Genomic DNA, 16,950 nt, shown 5'->3' on the forward strand with positions numbered 1-16,950 from the left:
TTTCATTTGTCTCAAAGTATTTTCTTATTTTCTCTTGCAATTTCTTCTTTGATCCATTGGTGATTTAAGAGTGCGTTGTTTAATTTTCACAAATTTGTTCATTTTCCAGTTTATTTCCATTATTGATTTCTAGTTTCATTCCATCAGAGAAGATACTTCGTGTAATTTTAATCTTTTAAATTTTATATAGTTGTTTGTGGCCTAACATATAGCCATCCTGGAGAATGTTCCATGAGTACTTGAGAAGAATGTGTGTTCTACTATTGTTTGGTAGTATGTTCTATAGAGCACAGAGCCTGATGTGAGGCTGGATTGCATGACCCTGAGATCACAACCTGAGCTGAATCCAACAGCCCGTTGCTCAACCAACTGTGCCACCCAGGCACCCCTATCTAGTGACTTTTCTAAATGAGTTTTGTAAAGACTGTATTCATTGTTACTCAAGGTTACTGAGGTCTCTGTTTAATTAGCTTTGTCATTAGACAGATTTCCTTAAATGCCTGGAGCTAAAGAAAAAGAAAATCCTGAGTTCGCAGGTTAGCTTTTGTTGGGACACTCTTTCCACATTTAGCCAGGCTGTTGACAAATCTGTCTTAACTTTCATTTCCCACTTATCCAGAGCCTAATGGTCAGCCAGAGGAGAAAGGTCAGTGTCTTCTCAGGTCTTTTCTGAACATCTATCTAGCCTTGGGCATGAGCCTTCTAGATTCCCTGGTATACACAGGAGCTTTTCAAAGCCCTTGTTTCCCCATGGTGCCCAAGGTGTCTCCTTCCTAGCCTTTTCCTTCCCTAGTTTTTTGGTCTGCTGCTTGTTCTTTGGTGGGTGGCTTCTGCTAGTGTATTTGTGTTTGAATGCACTTGACAAATACTCCCTAGCAGGCCATCCAGCCCTGAGAAAGCTCCAAAGCAGGAAAACAAAAGTTATCTCCACGGACCCCCACCCCAGGCTCCCCAGGACCAAGCCTCAGGGAGCCACTGGACAGATCAAAGCCCACAAACACAATCCTCTGATAACAAGGCCCACACTGCTCCCACTGGTTCTAGCAAGCTGCATCATGGATTCCTGGTTGCTGCCATGCTGAGGCATGGTCGATCATGGGCAGGTAAGGAAAAATGCCACCATTATCTCTTATTGAATTTTAGTAGCTTCTTCCTTCTTTTTTTTTTTTTTTAAGATTTTATTTATTTATTTGACAGAGAGAGACACAGCGAGAGAGGGAACACAAGCAGGGGGAGTGGGAGAGGGAGAAGCAGACTTCCCACAGAGCAGGGAGCCCAATGCGGGGCTCGATCCCAGGACCCTGGGATCATGACCCGAGCCAAAGGCAGATGCTTAATGACTGAGCCACCCAGGCGCCCCTAGCTTCTTCCTTCTTTAATCATTCCCCAGTTGTTGTAAGTTTTTAAATTATGTTCCAGAGAACATACTACATTACATACAGAATTAACTCCAAAGAGTTTATTTTGCTAACTTAATCATTGCTTTAGTGAGGGGTGGGGATAGGGGGAGGTAGTTTTGGAGTTCTCTATACTATAATTTTCAGTTATGTAATAATTTTTAAAAAAGATTTTATGTATTTATTTGACAGAGAGAGACACAGCGAGAGAGGGAACACAAGCAGGGGGAGTGGGAGAGGGAGAAGCAGGCTCTCCACGGAGCCGGGAGCCTGATGCGGGGACTCAATCCCAGGACCCTGGGACCATGACCTGAGCCAAAGGCAGACGCTTAACAACTGAGCCACCCAGGCACCCCAGTTATGTAATAATGTTTCAACCTAAGCTTTTCTACAACTGTTACTCATGTTTCATATTTAATAGCACGATTTGTGCTGATCCCAGAAAGGATCTTTGTGCTGAAAGTCCAAGATCTTGCCACACTCGTGAATCAAATTTTCTTTACATATTTTCTTTTTTTTTAATTTTTTATTTAAATTCAATTTAGTTAACATATAGTGTGTTATTAGTTTCAGAGGTAGAATTTAGTAATTCATCAGTTGCATATAACACTCAATGCTCATCACAACAAGTGCCCTCCTTAATGCCCATCACACAGTTACCCCATCCCCCCACCCTCCTCCCCTCCAGCAACCCTCAGTTTGTCCTCTGTAGTTAAGAGTCTCTTATGATTTGTCTCCTTCACTGATTTCGTCTTGTTTTATTTTTCCTTACCTTTCCCTATGTTCAGCTGTTTTGTTTCTTAAATTCCACATATGAGTGAAATCCTATGGTATTTGTCTTTCTCTGATTGACTTATTTCGCTTAGCCTAATTCCCTCTAGTTCCATCCACATTGTTGTAAATAGTAAGAGTTCATTTTTTTGATGATTAAGTAACATTCCATTGTATATATATACCACATCTTCTTTATCTATTCATCTGTCGACGGACATCTAAGCTCCTTCCATATCTGGGCTCCTTCCACATTTTGACTATTGTGGACATTGCTGCTATAAATATTGGGATGCATGTGCCCCTTCGAATAACTATGTTTGTATCCTTTGGGTAAATACCTAGTAGTACAATTTCTGGGTCATAGGGTAGCTCTATATTTAACTTTTTGAGGAATATCCATACTGCTTTCCAGAGTGGCTGCACCAGCTTGCATTCCCACCAACAGTGTAAGAGGGTTCCCCTTTCTCCACATCCTCGCCAACATCTGTTGTTTCCTGAGTTGTTAATTTTAGCCATTCTAACTGGTGTGAGGTGGTATCTCATTGTGGTTTTGATTTGTATTTCCCTGATGCCGAGTGATGTTGAGCATTTTTTCATGTGTCTGTTAGCCATTTCTATGTCCTCTTTGGAGAAATGTCTATTCATGGCTTCTACCCATTTCTTGACTGGATTTTTTGTTTTTTGGATGTTGAGTTTGATAAGTTCTCTATAGATTTTGGATACTAGCCCTTTTTCTGATATCTTTACATATTTTCTTGATGGGCATTGAAGTAGGGTCTATTCCATATATTTTTATGGAACAAAAAATATGGAAAAAAATTGTATGGTAATCCTTGATTGCCTCAAAATAAAATCTATTTATTGACCATGTCTTAAAAACTTAGGCCTTCTTTTCTTCTAATAAATTTTAGGACCTGATTCTTTAAAATAATACCGTCTGTGAACAACAAGCTGGAGACTAATACTGTTTTATTATGTCCTATCTCTCAGAACAGACTCAAGAATAACAGTTGGGAATGGGAACTTGGCTCTTCATAGTTATCAGATTATTTTTGGTACATTTTGGGTGACTTGTGAGTTCAAAGCCTTGCCCCACAATCCGTGATTCTATAGTCTTATTACCAGGCACTCTGGTAAAATGGAAGTAGGGTCTGTGAAATCCCAGCATCTTCCTTCATGCAAATTACATGTCCTAACTGCTTTTTACTAGGAGTTATGCTACAAGATAGTGGTGCATGCAGATTAGCTAATCTTAGATGGCATGACTTAAATTAATTATTCTAAAGTTCACATATTTATTTTGATAGTTTTTCACTTATTTTTACATGATCAACATTATGTAAACCGATCATTGGGCTATGCCCTTCCACGATTTAGCAATAGCAAATATGTTGCAACAAATAGAGAATTTTACACGGAATGAAACTTTGAATCTATCTAGTCCTACCAAATACCCAGTGCAGTGATCCTCTCAATGCTATAACTGATGGGGACACCCAGTGTTAGCTCAAACACTTCCAGAAGCATTGCTTAAATGAAATTCTCAAAAAACTTTCTAATACTGAGTTAAAACGAATTTGCTTCCACTCATGGCCCTAGTTTTGTTAGAATAAGTTAGACTCTTCATTCACTTGATGGGCTTCCCAATAACTATTCTTTCCAATTCTGTTCTTTGGTAGTTTCTTCACACTTCCCTAATATGACTTGGCTATAGTGCTAAAAATCACTTCTCTATTCTTTCTCTTTTAGTTAGCTTCAGTCTGACAAATTAACATTTCTCTTAAAATACTGAATAAAATATCATAGATATTTAAATGAACAGACCAATGAACTGGACAAATGAAAATAATACTAGTACCACTGCTTCCCTTATTCTAAACCAATTCTGGACATATCAGTAACTTACAGTTTTAAATCTAAGACATGCATTTATTTTTGGCATTGTGTCCTTAAAAATTTAGAAGCTAAAGTTGTCTCTTTTAATGTTGTATGGTATAGAAATGTAAGAACTCAGTTGCTCTAAGAACTTGAGAAGATTCAAAGTTTTTCATACAGGAATAATTTATGTATTTGTTGTGTCTGTCTAGAAGCTCTTCCAATGCACCGTCAACTTCACCTCCTTCATGCCTGGCATCTAAGACATGCATTATATATAATCCACAAAATAACAGATATTGCATGATGATATTGGTTAAAATATTTTACCTTTGACAGACTCAGTGCTTATCAAAGCTCACAGACGATACGTAATTGTAATGGAGGAACAAGGTCAGTCTGCAGGATGAGACGTGAGGGCCTGTTTGGGAATCCCTGGAGGCAGGACTCCTGAGTTTCTTTTCCATTAAGGACCAGGAAGTTTTAAGAATTTGGTATATTTTCAGGGGAAGGTAAAATAGGGAACATCACCTTGGCCTGATAGCGAATGGTTGTATTTAGAGCAGAGGAGTGGTTATAAACTTATATTTTGCTTATCTTACTGCATTATTGTTTGTGCTTTTGAGGGGTTGATCTCTACTCCTGGCTTTGATCTTACTGCATTACTTTAAGTAGATTTAAATTGTTTGAGTTCTTTAATTTGCAATCAATGTTTCTTTATTTACTTATTTATATCCCACTTTATTCCCAAAATGATTCAAGGCAGCTTACAGAAATACCTACAAGAGCAAATAAAATATCAAAATAGCCGAGTGCATCTGAGCAAACAGAATGTAGGGCTACAAAAACAAGAACAATCCGGATGTGACAGGGTATTGTCAAGACGTGCCGGCGAACCTCAGCCCCTCACTTCGAGGGGAGCCATATTTAATGTCAGGCTCTCTAGAAGCCAAAATGGCAACATGACTTCAAATTTCATATGACTTAAATAAATTAATTGCTCAGAAAAAAAAGAACAAATATTTCTGAAAGCAGAGAGAGAGTCTTCTTTGGAAAACTTATTCAGTAAAGAAGAACCCACTTGTTTATTCCTCAGTCCAGTCACTTCCATTGAGGAATTTGAAAGCCACACAATCTTTGCACCTACTGAGCTGGATGCCCTTTTGTGTACTTTTTAGAAGATGCAGTAAGGATGCCTGTGTTGCATACCCCAGGTCTGCACCAAATTTAGTCCCAGTATGGAAGCTTTCACTTAAATTGAAAACCCCGAGTCCATCTGAAATTAGCCTTCACTGGTCCAGGGATCTTTAGAAAACATACTTCTCTTATTTGTGCATACCTTTGATGTATGTGGCTTTCATGTTCAATTACTGTGTTAAACACAGTGGTCTTCCTTTCCAGGGCTTTGTGTAGCAAAAGTTGACTTTCATCCTTCAGTTAAATCTAATTAAGAAAATCAACTGAAGGAACTTCCCATAAAAGTGAGATGTTATTATGTGCTAATGAAAGGCAGATTGTCTCCTTGTTACCTCAGTCATAAACACGAGGCTGCATTCCCATCAAAGGGTCTTAATTATCTGTCCCCAGAGTGCTCCCATAATTACGGTATGCTATTCTCAGGTGTCAATGAATGCCCAAACATGCAGTCTGTATGCAGAGTACATTCTGTGGGATATTTGACATGACGGTCTTTGTTAAGCTTATCCAACTTTAAAACCCTAAATTGCTCTACTTCTTTAGAGCAAAACCATTTCTTGTGTAACCTCCAGGTGGAAAGATCCTTGCTTTTTTTTTTAAAGATTTTATTTATTTATTCATGAGAGACAGAGAGAGAGAGAGAGAGGCAGAGGGAGAAGCAGGCTCCCAAGGAGCAGGGAGCCCGATGCGGGACTCGATCCCAGGACCCTGAGATCATGACCTGAGCTGAAGGCAGATGCTTAACCATCTGAGCCACCCAGGCGCCTGGTCCTTGCTTTTTTATATGTATCCAAGATGTTCTTGGGAAAAGTGTTTTGGAGGGAGGAGTAGGAGTAAGTGCAACAGGGAGTTCTGCTTACTGTCCCCACTACTGGAGGCTCTTGATGAGGCCAGCAAGTGGGTCTGCTGCTCTCTGCACCAATGTTAATGGCATCAGCCTTGCCCTCCTTCACCCCAGCTCTCTCACCAAATGGCTGGCAGTAGGAGAGTCTTTTTTTCCAGGATCCCTCCGCCTAGACAATTTACCCCCGACCAATGACATCAGACTTTGGTGGTATTTCTTTATGATGAGTCAGCTGGTTCTCAGGGCCATGGCATAGCGTCTGAAACATTAAGGATAGAATTTTTCTTTCTCTTGGTCACAAATCATTCTCTTTTCCTACCCATAGGTGATGGGCCTTCTAGAGCTGAGCCCCTCAGACGCCTGCTGTCTAGCCTCTTACCTTGCTTTCTTCAGTTCTCCCTTATCTTCTTGCAGAGGGTTATTTTTTAAGTCCTCAAACCAGGCCAACCTCTTTTCAGAGAACTCTCTGCTCTCCCTAAGAGAGGTGTGTGTGTGTGTGTGTGTGTCTGTGTCTGTGTGTGCATTTGTGTTTGTGTACGTGTGTATTGTGTGTCTCTGTGTGCATCTATGGGTGTGTGTATCTGTGTGTGTGTGTGTGTGTGTGTTTTGCATCACAAAGCTTTTCCTTTCTCTTTTTAACCAGTGTCCTGGGCTTTAATAGGGGTTGCCTTCTTGGCTGGGTCACAGCTGTGCCCAAACAGCAAGAGAAGGCAGTGGTCCCTAAATGGGTTCAAAACAAGTTAAAAAGAGACCCCTCCAAATCCTCCTGATCTTCTGCAGTGCCATGAGCTGGGACGGATTCCATCACCAGAAGCAAGCAAGGCACCACAAGATAGAGCAATTTTTCTAAGAGTAGCATCCAACCTTTTTCTGGAGTTGCTTCCAATCCAAGAGTAATCCAAATTAGACTCTTTCTTTCTTCCATTCCCTTCCCCCCATAAAATTGTTTCCTCTGTTCATCTTCATACAATTATACTACCTACATATAAATAACCAATCACTTAAAAGCCAAAAGCCAATCCTGCTAAGGAGTAACCTTCAAATGTGAAAAATACTAGAGTTACCAGAATGTTTCTTTCTCTCTAATTCTTATATCATTATTTTTCAACCTTTTCTGCCAACTATTCAGTATTTGAGATGTAACCCGTAACATGCCTATGAAGCATTCAGTTGATAGGGACTGAGGGCCTGGCTGCTCAGAGGTCCACATCTGCACCAAAGTATAGCTGGGGCTCATGGGCAAGTAGCTCCCTCAGTTATCAGTGTGCCCTCTTCCTTAGAATCTCATCTCCTTAACTTTTTCCTGAGCTGTTTGAGATTACACCATGCCCATCCTTCCCTACACTCCCCCACCCCGACCCCCTACAGGCTCTACTTCCATACTTGTAATTTTTAAAAATGTTCTTTAGTATCTGTTGCTTTTGCTACAGAGTGAGCTCCTCCGGGGAAGGGAAGGTGCCTGACTTGCCCCTGCTGTGTTCATATCATGGACCTCAGTACCTTGCAAACATGCTCTAGATGAGGAAGTGAACATTGAGTACATAGTCTGGTTTCCCCACTAACCATAAAGCCTGGCTTCATTAAAAACTGTCCCGGGAAGAATTCAAAGTCACACAATGTTACAAAATTTGAACATAAACAGATTTCATCATAGCTATGGCAATAAAATTAACAGAACTCTAGCTTCAAAAAAATGATCTTTTGATTCAATCCAGAATGTTCAGTTCTGTATAGAACATACAGATTTTTTCCCCAAGAGGAATGTTATTCTAACTGTCAACCTTCAACTATCGTCAGGAGCAAACTTAACTGAAAGTGCTCCTCTATGTAAAGACATCCAGTGCTTGTCTAATAAGACACAGAAAGGGAACCCTTTCTTCCAGAGGCAGAAAAAAGAATCTAGTCTGGGAAAATTACACACAGATAGTCCCAGCAACAAGTGTGAAGATCTGTGTCTTTTCTGTTCAATGCCCGGCGAGCAAGGCAGCTGAAGCTGGTCTCTGCGCGCCAAGAGCACCAACTCGGCTGACCTTGACAGGGACCCAGTCCAAGGTCGGGGGCTGCCTGTACTGTAAGGGCTTCTAACAACAACCGAAGGATCTTGATACATCGACAAAGGAAAAGTTACTAAGTCTATCCACTTTTATAAATTTGTATTTTTGAGAAGTAAGATATAGGGACACCTGGGTGGCTCAGTCGTTAAGCGTCTGCCTTCGGCTCAGGTCATGATCCCGGGGTCCTGGGATCGAGCCCCACATCGGGCTCCCTGCTCCACGGGGAGCCTGCTTCTCCCTCTGACCCTCCCCCTTCTCGTGTGCTCTTTCTCTCATTCTCTCTCTCGCAAATAAATAAATAAAAATCTTTAAAATAAAAAAAGAAGTAAGATATAGAAGATTGTAATTCAGTAAGAGGGTTGATTTGAGAGCTGATTTTGAATATCGAAAACTCACACTATAGTTTAAACTGTAAGTTGCCTGCTGGTGGATGCTTACCTAAATCATAGGTGCAGTCTTGGACTAAAAAGTCAAAACCATCAAATTCAAGTTCTAAAGTGATAAATGAGACAGCTTCTAAAGGGTGACTCTGAAAATGTAGGTTGAGTAGAGCCATGAGATTATTTGTTCAGGTGGATTGCCGCTGTCCCTTCCCACTGCGCCGAAGCAGGATCTTTCCCCGTTTGTCTTCAGGACCAGCACTGACCCCTGGAAATGGAGAGAGTTCGAGCAAATCATAGCTAATGCAGAAACACTTTCTAGAACCACCCACAAACACCCTGCATCCTCATAACCGTCTGTCTGTGGGTATAGAGTCCCAGCGTTAAATGCAGAGCCCACCAGGTGGAAATTGCCAGCCCCTTTGTCTTTCTGTCCCCAGTATGCTACTTGGTGAAGGAAGCAAGCAAAGGCAACAAGGAGCCACACAGGGAGTGTCCTTCAAAGGTAATGAGGCCAGTGGGGAGAACAGAAGTGAGCTGGGGCCGTATGCCAGGCCAACAGAAGACACCAGGGTCAAGCCTGTGGGAATACTGTGGAGATGTGCTATGACCCTGAAGGAGGAACTGAAAACATGAGCTCGTGTGACAAGAGAGACCAGAAACATAAGAAATAGAAGCCTTTTTTCTTTCTCACTCTCTTTCTTTCTTTCTCTTCCTTCCTTCCTTTTCCTTTCTTTCTTTCTTTCTTTCTTTCTTTCTTTCTTTCTTTCTTTCTTTCTTTCTTTCTTTCTTTCTTTCTTTCTTCCTTTCTTTCTTTCTTTCTTTCTTTCTTTCTTTCTTTCTTCCTTCCTTCCTTCCTTCCTTCCTTCCTTCCTTCCTTCCTTCCTTTCTTTCTTTTCTTTCTTTCTTTCTTTCATAGGCTCCACATCCAGAATGGAGCCCAATGTGGGGCTTGAACTCACAACTCTGAGGTCAAGATCTGAGCTGAGATCAAGCGTCAGATGCTTAACCGACGGAGCCACGAGGCGCCCTGAAGCTCGGTTTCTAAGTGGGGATAGAGGAGGTCACAGTGGCTGTGTGCCCTGGTGCAGAGCTGCACTCCTTGGGGAACAGAGGGGTGTGGAAGCATCAGCACGAGAACTGAAGTGCCTGGTCCCAGTTTGTGGGGAACGCAGGAGCCTTGGCTGGAGGTCTCACTCTTTTCAGTTTTTCCTTTTTTGCTTTTTGATTTTAGTGAATCCTTCCTTTTTTCAAGCAGTTCCAAAGCACCAATGGGGCAAGCGTATCATCCAAAGTTAGTTGTTCTAGTCCTAGTCATTTGAACCAATCCTGAGGTTCCCAGCTTAGGATCCAGAGGTGGATTGTGAGACATACAAAGTCTTTAAGCAAAAGATCCCCACCTCACCTCCAGCTGAGTCGTCTGTTTCTGTCACCTTTGGACGGTGTCATCCCTGCCTTCATCCCCCACTCCTCCCGACTTCCCCTCCTATCTGGGGATGGGCAGAGTTATAGCATTGGCCTGAGCCATCAGTCAGAGCAGGTGCGGCAAACACAGGGCCCGGGGCCAGGAAAGCTGGGCTCCTAACCCTGGACTTGTTATGTTTTCTTTGGTCCCCAGAGGAACTACTGAAGTCGTTGAAAGAGGGAGTGGCATGGTCATACCGTGACACTGGTGCTTCCAGAAGGCTGCAGAGAGAATGAGCTTTCTACAGAAGTCCGAGTGGTGGCAGGACGACTGACCAGTAAGAACAGGTTGACCAGCAGTCTGGGCCAGAGAAGGGGCCAGCAGCAGTAGGGATGGGGAGCAGCAGGTTCATGCAGGACAGATTAGGAATCAGTACATGCCATTTCTTGGGATTCTGAGTTCTATAAGATCACTATATTAAGAATACTTTATATCCTAACATTACTACTGCCTTGATGGTCCCAGGACATCTAGCGTCATCACTGGGAGTACCCCCTAAATGCTGTCACCAAAGATAAGGTCACTTGGAGGCCATGGGGAGGGTGAATGCTTGAGAGGCTTTCAGCCGGGCTGGCAAGCTCTCAACTCCTCCCTGGGGGCCAGCACCAGCAGCTGCATTTAAAGACAATCTCTTGCCACCACGCCTTCTTTAAACCCAGTTATGTTTGGTTGCCCACTGAGTTTAGGTAGTTAAGGAGATTTATAGGAGAGAAAAAGCAAAAGGCAAGCACAGAGCTTCACTGTGTGCCCTGTGGTGTCCCTGGAATGCAGGGCCAGCACGTCCCGCTCACCGGCAGAGCACGTGTTTAAAGGGAGTGCCAGCAAAGGCTGGACTCAGTGGCTCTCTTGTGCCCGACTTGCTTAGGCTGGGGAGGATTTGCAGCCCCGAAGCCTGTGGACTCCCAGGCAAGTCAGCTGTGAGGGATTTCATTGTCCTCTGTGAGCTCAGAGAGGATTTTATGCCCACATTTGAAAAAAAAAATAACCTGTCCTATGGAAAGAAAATGCAAGCAGCAAGAATGATGACGATACTGTTTACTGAGTGCTCACTTTGTGTCAGTTCTGGGCTAGGTGCCTCAGAGGTATTTATTATTGGTAAAATTGACAACAGCTCCTCAAGATAGGCACTTAGTGGGCTTATCTACTGCAGCTTAGCAAACTATCCCAGAGCTCAGTGGCTTAAAACAACAATTTGTTCTTAGCGTATCTCATGATAGTGCAGAAAGGAATTTGGATAGGAGCAGTCAGAGGGCCTCATCTCTGCCTCATGACATCTGGGTGCTCAGCTGAAATGGCTCACATGGCTGGGAGTCAGGAGAGCTGGTAGCTGGCCGAGTACCTCTCCCTCCACACACACACAGACCCTCTCCTGGCTCACTCAAGCTTCTTCCCATCATGGTGACCTCAGGGTAGTCATACTGTTCAGGGCTCCAGGAAAGGCAGGAAGTGGAGCTTTCTGGAACAACATCTTTCCCTCCATGTTCTCTTGGTCAGAGCATCCACAGAACATCTCCCCACCCTGGGTTCAAGGTAGAGGACATTGACTCCACCTCTCCATGGGAGGAGTGCCAGAGATTTGACTGCCATTTTGAATCCACCACAGTATTATTATCCCTATTTTATAGACGAGGAAACGGAGGCGCAAAGAAGTGAAATAATTTACATCCTATGAGGAACCCAGCTGAGATTGGAACGTGGGACTGCCTCTAAGCCTTTTCTCTTTCTGGTACATGACCCTGCTCTCTCAACGTTTGAACATTTGATATAATAAGATAAAACTTAGTGAGGGGCAAACCACCTTTCTGACTGGATATAGAATAAAGCAAAACAAGTCCTTTTGCTACCGTCTTTCACCCTCTATCACTAGCAAAAGGCACCCCGTCCAATACACAGCTGTAGAATCTAAAGCTTCTCTCCAGTTTGAGAGGTTGTTCCAGGTAAAAAAAAGAGGAAAAAATACAAATGAACAAAATCACCAATTTAAATGAGAACTACCTGGCTCAGGGTAGGTTTCTTTCCCCAGAGGATATAAATATATTTACATTATGAAATAAGCTGGAATCCAATGGGAACCCCTTGTTATTATTAGATTTCCTCTTGAGAAGGATTCATAAATGAAAACATAACTTGCTATTTTAGTATTTTGTTTTTCAGGGAAGAAAAACCCTTTGCAAAAACAAATTTAAAAGGAAAAACTTACCCATTTCAAGCACTTGTTTATTTTTTTATTTGCCATGCTAAAACCGTCTTCTTTCATCTCTTTGTTGGGAGCTGGGGAGATGAGGGTGTTATTGCCTTTTTTTTTTTTTTCCAAATCTGGAAGGTCTCCTTTCGAATGTGAGCATGACTAAAGATCCTTTCTTACCCCAGGGCGTATTTCGGAGTCCACGCCCTCCCCTGGCGATGGCCATGGGCCTAGAGCTCCCCCCAGTGGGAGGAACGAGAATGGCCGGCAGAGGGGAGCTAGCTGCGTCTGCCCAGTTTTCGCTGGGAATTCAGGGGTCCTGTGAACAGGATTCCTCTCTGGACCTTTTATGCCTCTTTTCTAGCATGTGTCCCACCAGAGTGTTGTTATTCTATCTCCGCAGTGACACGAGAATCTTGAGAAAAAGGGTCTGGTGCCTGCTTTTGCAACCCTAGTGCACTCTGTGGGTTTGACATTTTCATGTTTGAGTAAGCGTTCCATCATAGACTGAGCAATTTTTTACCTTCTTTATTAACATATGTTCATTTCTAATCACTCAAGCAGATGGAAGTTGTATGTAAGCAAGAGACATGTTCCTGAAGATTTTCAAACATAATCCAAACTTTGCCTGATTTTAGATGGGTCTTGACAAAGAATTGGTGTGTTGGCTCATTCACTGAGTGGTTGGTCTCCTGCACTCCTGGGAGCGGCCTGGGCCTCACTGGTCCCTTATGTTCCCTGGAACAAGCCAGGCACACCCTGCCTCACCAACGTGCTGCTTCACTCTATCTCTCTATCAGCCGCGCTCCTTGTCCAGATAGCCCATTGGCTCAAGCCATCATGCCTGCATGTCTTCATTCAGCTGTCACTTGCCCAGTGATAACTGCCCCCACCCTTGCATAGGCACTGCCTCAGCCCTCTTCCTGCTTTCTTTTCCAAGAAGCACGGATCCCATTTAGCATTCCCACTTGTCTCCTAAGTCCCCACCCACACCCTTCCCTCCCCAGCATGTAAACTCTGGGAGCACCAGGAAGGATTTCTGACTGTTGTATCCACAGCTGTACCTCCAGAGCCTAGAACAGTGCCTGGCACGGAGAAGTCACTCCACAAATATCTCTTGAACGAATGTCTAAAGAGTAAACAGCATAAACCTAGTCTACAACTCTTTGTTCCTGATGGCTTCAAATTATGCAATTCTTTTTTTTTTTTTAAGATTGTATTTATTTATTTGAGAGAGAGAGAGCATGAGTGGAGGGGAGAGGCAGAGGCAGAGGAAGAAGCAGCCTCCCCACTGAGCAGGGAGCCCGATGCTGGGCTCGATCTCAGGACCCTGGGATCATGACCTGAGCCGAAAGCAGACACTCAACTGACTGAGCCACCCTGATACCCCCAAACTGTGCAATTCTTGAGGAATTTTTAATGTAGAAGATGCATGTTATTTATAAAATTTCATTGATAAATTTTTGTTGTATTATTTCAAATCTGTATAATTTATATTCGCACAAAGATGTAGCCACAAAATTAAATTATTACAATTTAAGGCTAAAATCTTCTTCATGGGTATATCTTTGGGATATAGTTTTAGAAAGAGAATACTTTCAGGATGGAACTAGGTTATCTGCAAGTAGTCCAAAAAAATATACAGTAGGACTCTATTAAGCCAATTTAGTAAACTGGCTTCAACTTTTATTCAAAGATAACTAGCAGAGTAAATTCTACATCTTCTCTCTTCTTAAAAGTATTATTCATCAAAACAGATGTGTTGGTTAAAGTGGATATAAAAGATGTTATTAGATATATTAATAATGAGGCAGATCTTCCTAGCTTTACCGTACTCTGAACGCTTGGGCAACACTGCTTAACTTTGTGTACAAAATAGTGGAGGTATCCCTTTTATGTGGGAAGTTCAGTTATGAACGCGAAATGTTGCCAGAATCTGACTCTATAATACAAAGTAGCAATCACGGCTGTTTCGGTGGCTTGTGGCTATAAAAATCTGCGCGAGTGGTGCCACCGTGTGTTTCCTCGGGAGAACTACATGACCATGAGCAAAACCCGAAAGAACCCGGGAAAGTCTCAGTAAAATATACTTAACGGCATCTGGCAGGGATGTTTCCTTCTCAGTCATTTGGCAACTTACTTCAGTCATACCTAATAAATTCCCAACTCCATTTTTCAACTGTTAGTGAAATTTCCAAACACTAACAGATACATAGTAAAGTGCACTCTGAATTTGTTTTTTTTTTTTTCAAAAACATTTGAACTTCTGTAATGGATCCATGCAACTGAGTGGGGGTATTGTGTGAGTTGTTATTAAACTACTACAAAACAGGGACCATTTTTCAGTCCATTACAGTGGCTTGACTATAGATTCTGGAGTCAAGTGGTCCTGGGTTCAAGTTCTGCCTTGAACTTGAACTCCGGAGGGAGTGGAGAGACAGCGAGGACTAGAAGATATATTTGAGCAAATCATAGCTGAGAACTTCCCGAATCTGGGGAATGAAACAAACATTCATGTCCTAGAGGCAGAGAGGACCCCTCCCAAGATCAAGGAAAACAGGCCCACACCCCAGCATGTAATAGTAAAACTCGCAAATCTTAGAACCAAGGAAACCATCTTAAGGGCAGTTAGGGGAAGAGATTCCTTACATACGGAGGGAGGAACATCAGAATAATGTCAGACCTATCTACAGAGACCTGTGTGATCTTAAGCCAGTTCCTTAGCTTTTCTGAGCCTCAGTCTCCTCCTATGTGAAATGGGATCATTATAGTGCTTCTAAGGTGCTAAGCATAAAACACTTAGTAGAATATCTGGCAGATTGTAGCAGCTCTATTGAGCCATTTGTCTCATGGCTGCCAGGAACCCCCAGGATGGGGAGCTTAGTTGCTGGCCTCCCTGGGGAGCCTGCAGGGTCAGGCAAGCTGGACAGGGTGGGGTCCACTATCCATACCATGGTCACCCACCTCCTCCCTACTGATGCAGAGGTGACTGTGGGACGGTGGCTACATTGGGAGCTCTGCTCTGGCTTGAGCTACGCTGGTCTGCACCATCCCGTGCCCAGGTAAGAGGACTGGCACCCATGGATGGGTCTTTCTCCATCCCACAGACTTGCTCTCTTGCTCTGTTTTGGGAATTCTTTTGAAAATGTAAAAAAAAAAAAAAATGAGGGGAGAGGAAAAGATGGCAGAAGAGTAGGGGACCCTATTCCAACTGGTCCCCGGAATTGAGCTGAATATCTACAAGACCACTCTGAGCACCCATGAAATCAGCCTGAGATGTAAGAAGATAGATCTGGATCTCTACAAACAGAAGATCGCAGGTGGTTGGTTTTGAGGTATGAAGCCAGGAGCCGTGATTCTGTGGGCAGATATCTGAGGATAAACGACAGTGGGAGGGATCCTGGATGTGGGGATCCTGCACCAGCAGTGACGACAGCCTCCCGAGGTGGGGAACCCGCACAGACTCGCAGACAGGTAGCGGCAGGGAAAGGACTTTAGGGCAGCTGCCTGGACTGAAACCTGGAAATTTGGGGGTGCACATGTGAACTTGGGGTGGCTGGTGGTTTTAGAAGCACAAAGGGCAGAGACGTGCCCCGACCTGGAGGCAGGACCGGGAGCACTGGGGAGGGGTGCACAACCCAGGACCCTGCAGTTTATAGCAGCACAGACAGAAACAGAGACAGTGTGGCCTGGAGGGCTCACTGAAAAACAGACTGCGATCTCTCTGCTGTGAGGCAGAGGGTTGGAAACGGTCTCTTCTGCTCTGACTCTTGGAGGAGACACGGAAGAGAACAAAAGCCCCAAAAAATCGGTTCCCACTGAGCCCATCCCCAGCCACAGGGGGGCAGAGCAACTCTGCCTAAACAGGGTTGCCTGAGTAAGAGCACAGCAGGCCCCTCCCCCAGAAGATAAGCTGGCAGAACAAGAGGCCAGCAACCCTAAGGTGCATCTTGCTTGGGTTGTGGTCGATAATTTGGACTCTATACATTCCCTCAACCACCCATCAACAGAATGACTAGGAAGAGGAACGCCCAAATTAGGAAAGACTCAGAGATTATGACTTATGCACCAGATTTACAAATGGATTCAGATACAACCAAGATGTTGGAGATGGAATTCAGGCTAGCAATTGTGAAGACGATAGCTAGGATGGAGAAATTGATTAATGGCAACATAGAGTCTCTAAGGGAAGAAATGAAAGCTGAATTGGCAGAACCTAAAAATGCTATCAATGAGATCCAATCTAATCTAGATAATCTAACAGTTAGGGTAAGCGAGGCAGAAGAATGAATTAGTGATTTGGAAGACCAATTAATAGACAAGAAGGGAAAAGAGGAGGCCAGGGAAAAACAACTCAGAATCCATGAAAATAGAATCAGAGAAATAAGTGACACTATGAAGCGTTCCAATGTCAGAATTATTGGAATCCCGGAGGGAGTGGAGAGACAGCGAGGACTAGAAGATATATTTGAGCAAATCATAGCTGAGAACTTCCTGAATCTGGGGAATGAAACAAACATTCATGTCCTAGAGGCAGAGAGGACCCCTCCCAAGATCAAGGAAAACAGGCCCACACCCCAGCATGTAATAGTAAAACTTGCAAATCTTAGAACCAAGGAAACCATCTTAAGGGCAGTTAGGGGAAGAGATTCCTTACGTGCAGAGGGAGGAACATCAGAATAACATCAAACCTATCCACAGAGACCTGGCAAGCCAGAAAGGCCTGGCAAGACATATTCAGGGTACTAAACGAGAAGAACATGCAGCCAAGATTACTTT

General features: G+C 43.3%; 1 protein-coding gene across 1 annotated transcript in view; it reads left to right on the forward strand.

Annotated features, from left to right (window-relative positions):
- The first annotated feature begins 1,080 nt into the window (after nucleotides 1-1,080).
- NAPG (NSF attachment protein gamma) overlaps nucleotides 1,081-16,950 on the forward strand; it is a 38,332-nt gene continuing 22,462 nt past the window's right edge. Inside the window, exon 1 of the mRNA XM_081801595.1 lies at nucleotides 1,081-1,103. Within this exon, the coding sequence (XP_081657721.1) occupies nucleotides 1,096-1,103 (8 nt within the window). The 5' untranslated portion in view covers nucleotides 1,081-1,095. The remainder of the gene's footprint in view (nucleotides 1,104-16,950) is intronic.

The sequence above is a fragment of the Leptonychotes weddellii genome, chromosome 13, assembly GCF_054177405.1.
Source record: "Leptonychotes weddellii isolate Sample4059 chromosome 13, ASM5417740v2, whole genome shotgun sequence".
In the NCBI taxonomy this organism is placed as follows: domain Eukaryota; kingdom Metazoa; phylum Chordata; class Mammalia; order Carnivora; family Phocidae; genus Leptonychotes; species Leptonychotes weddellii.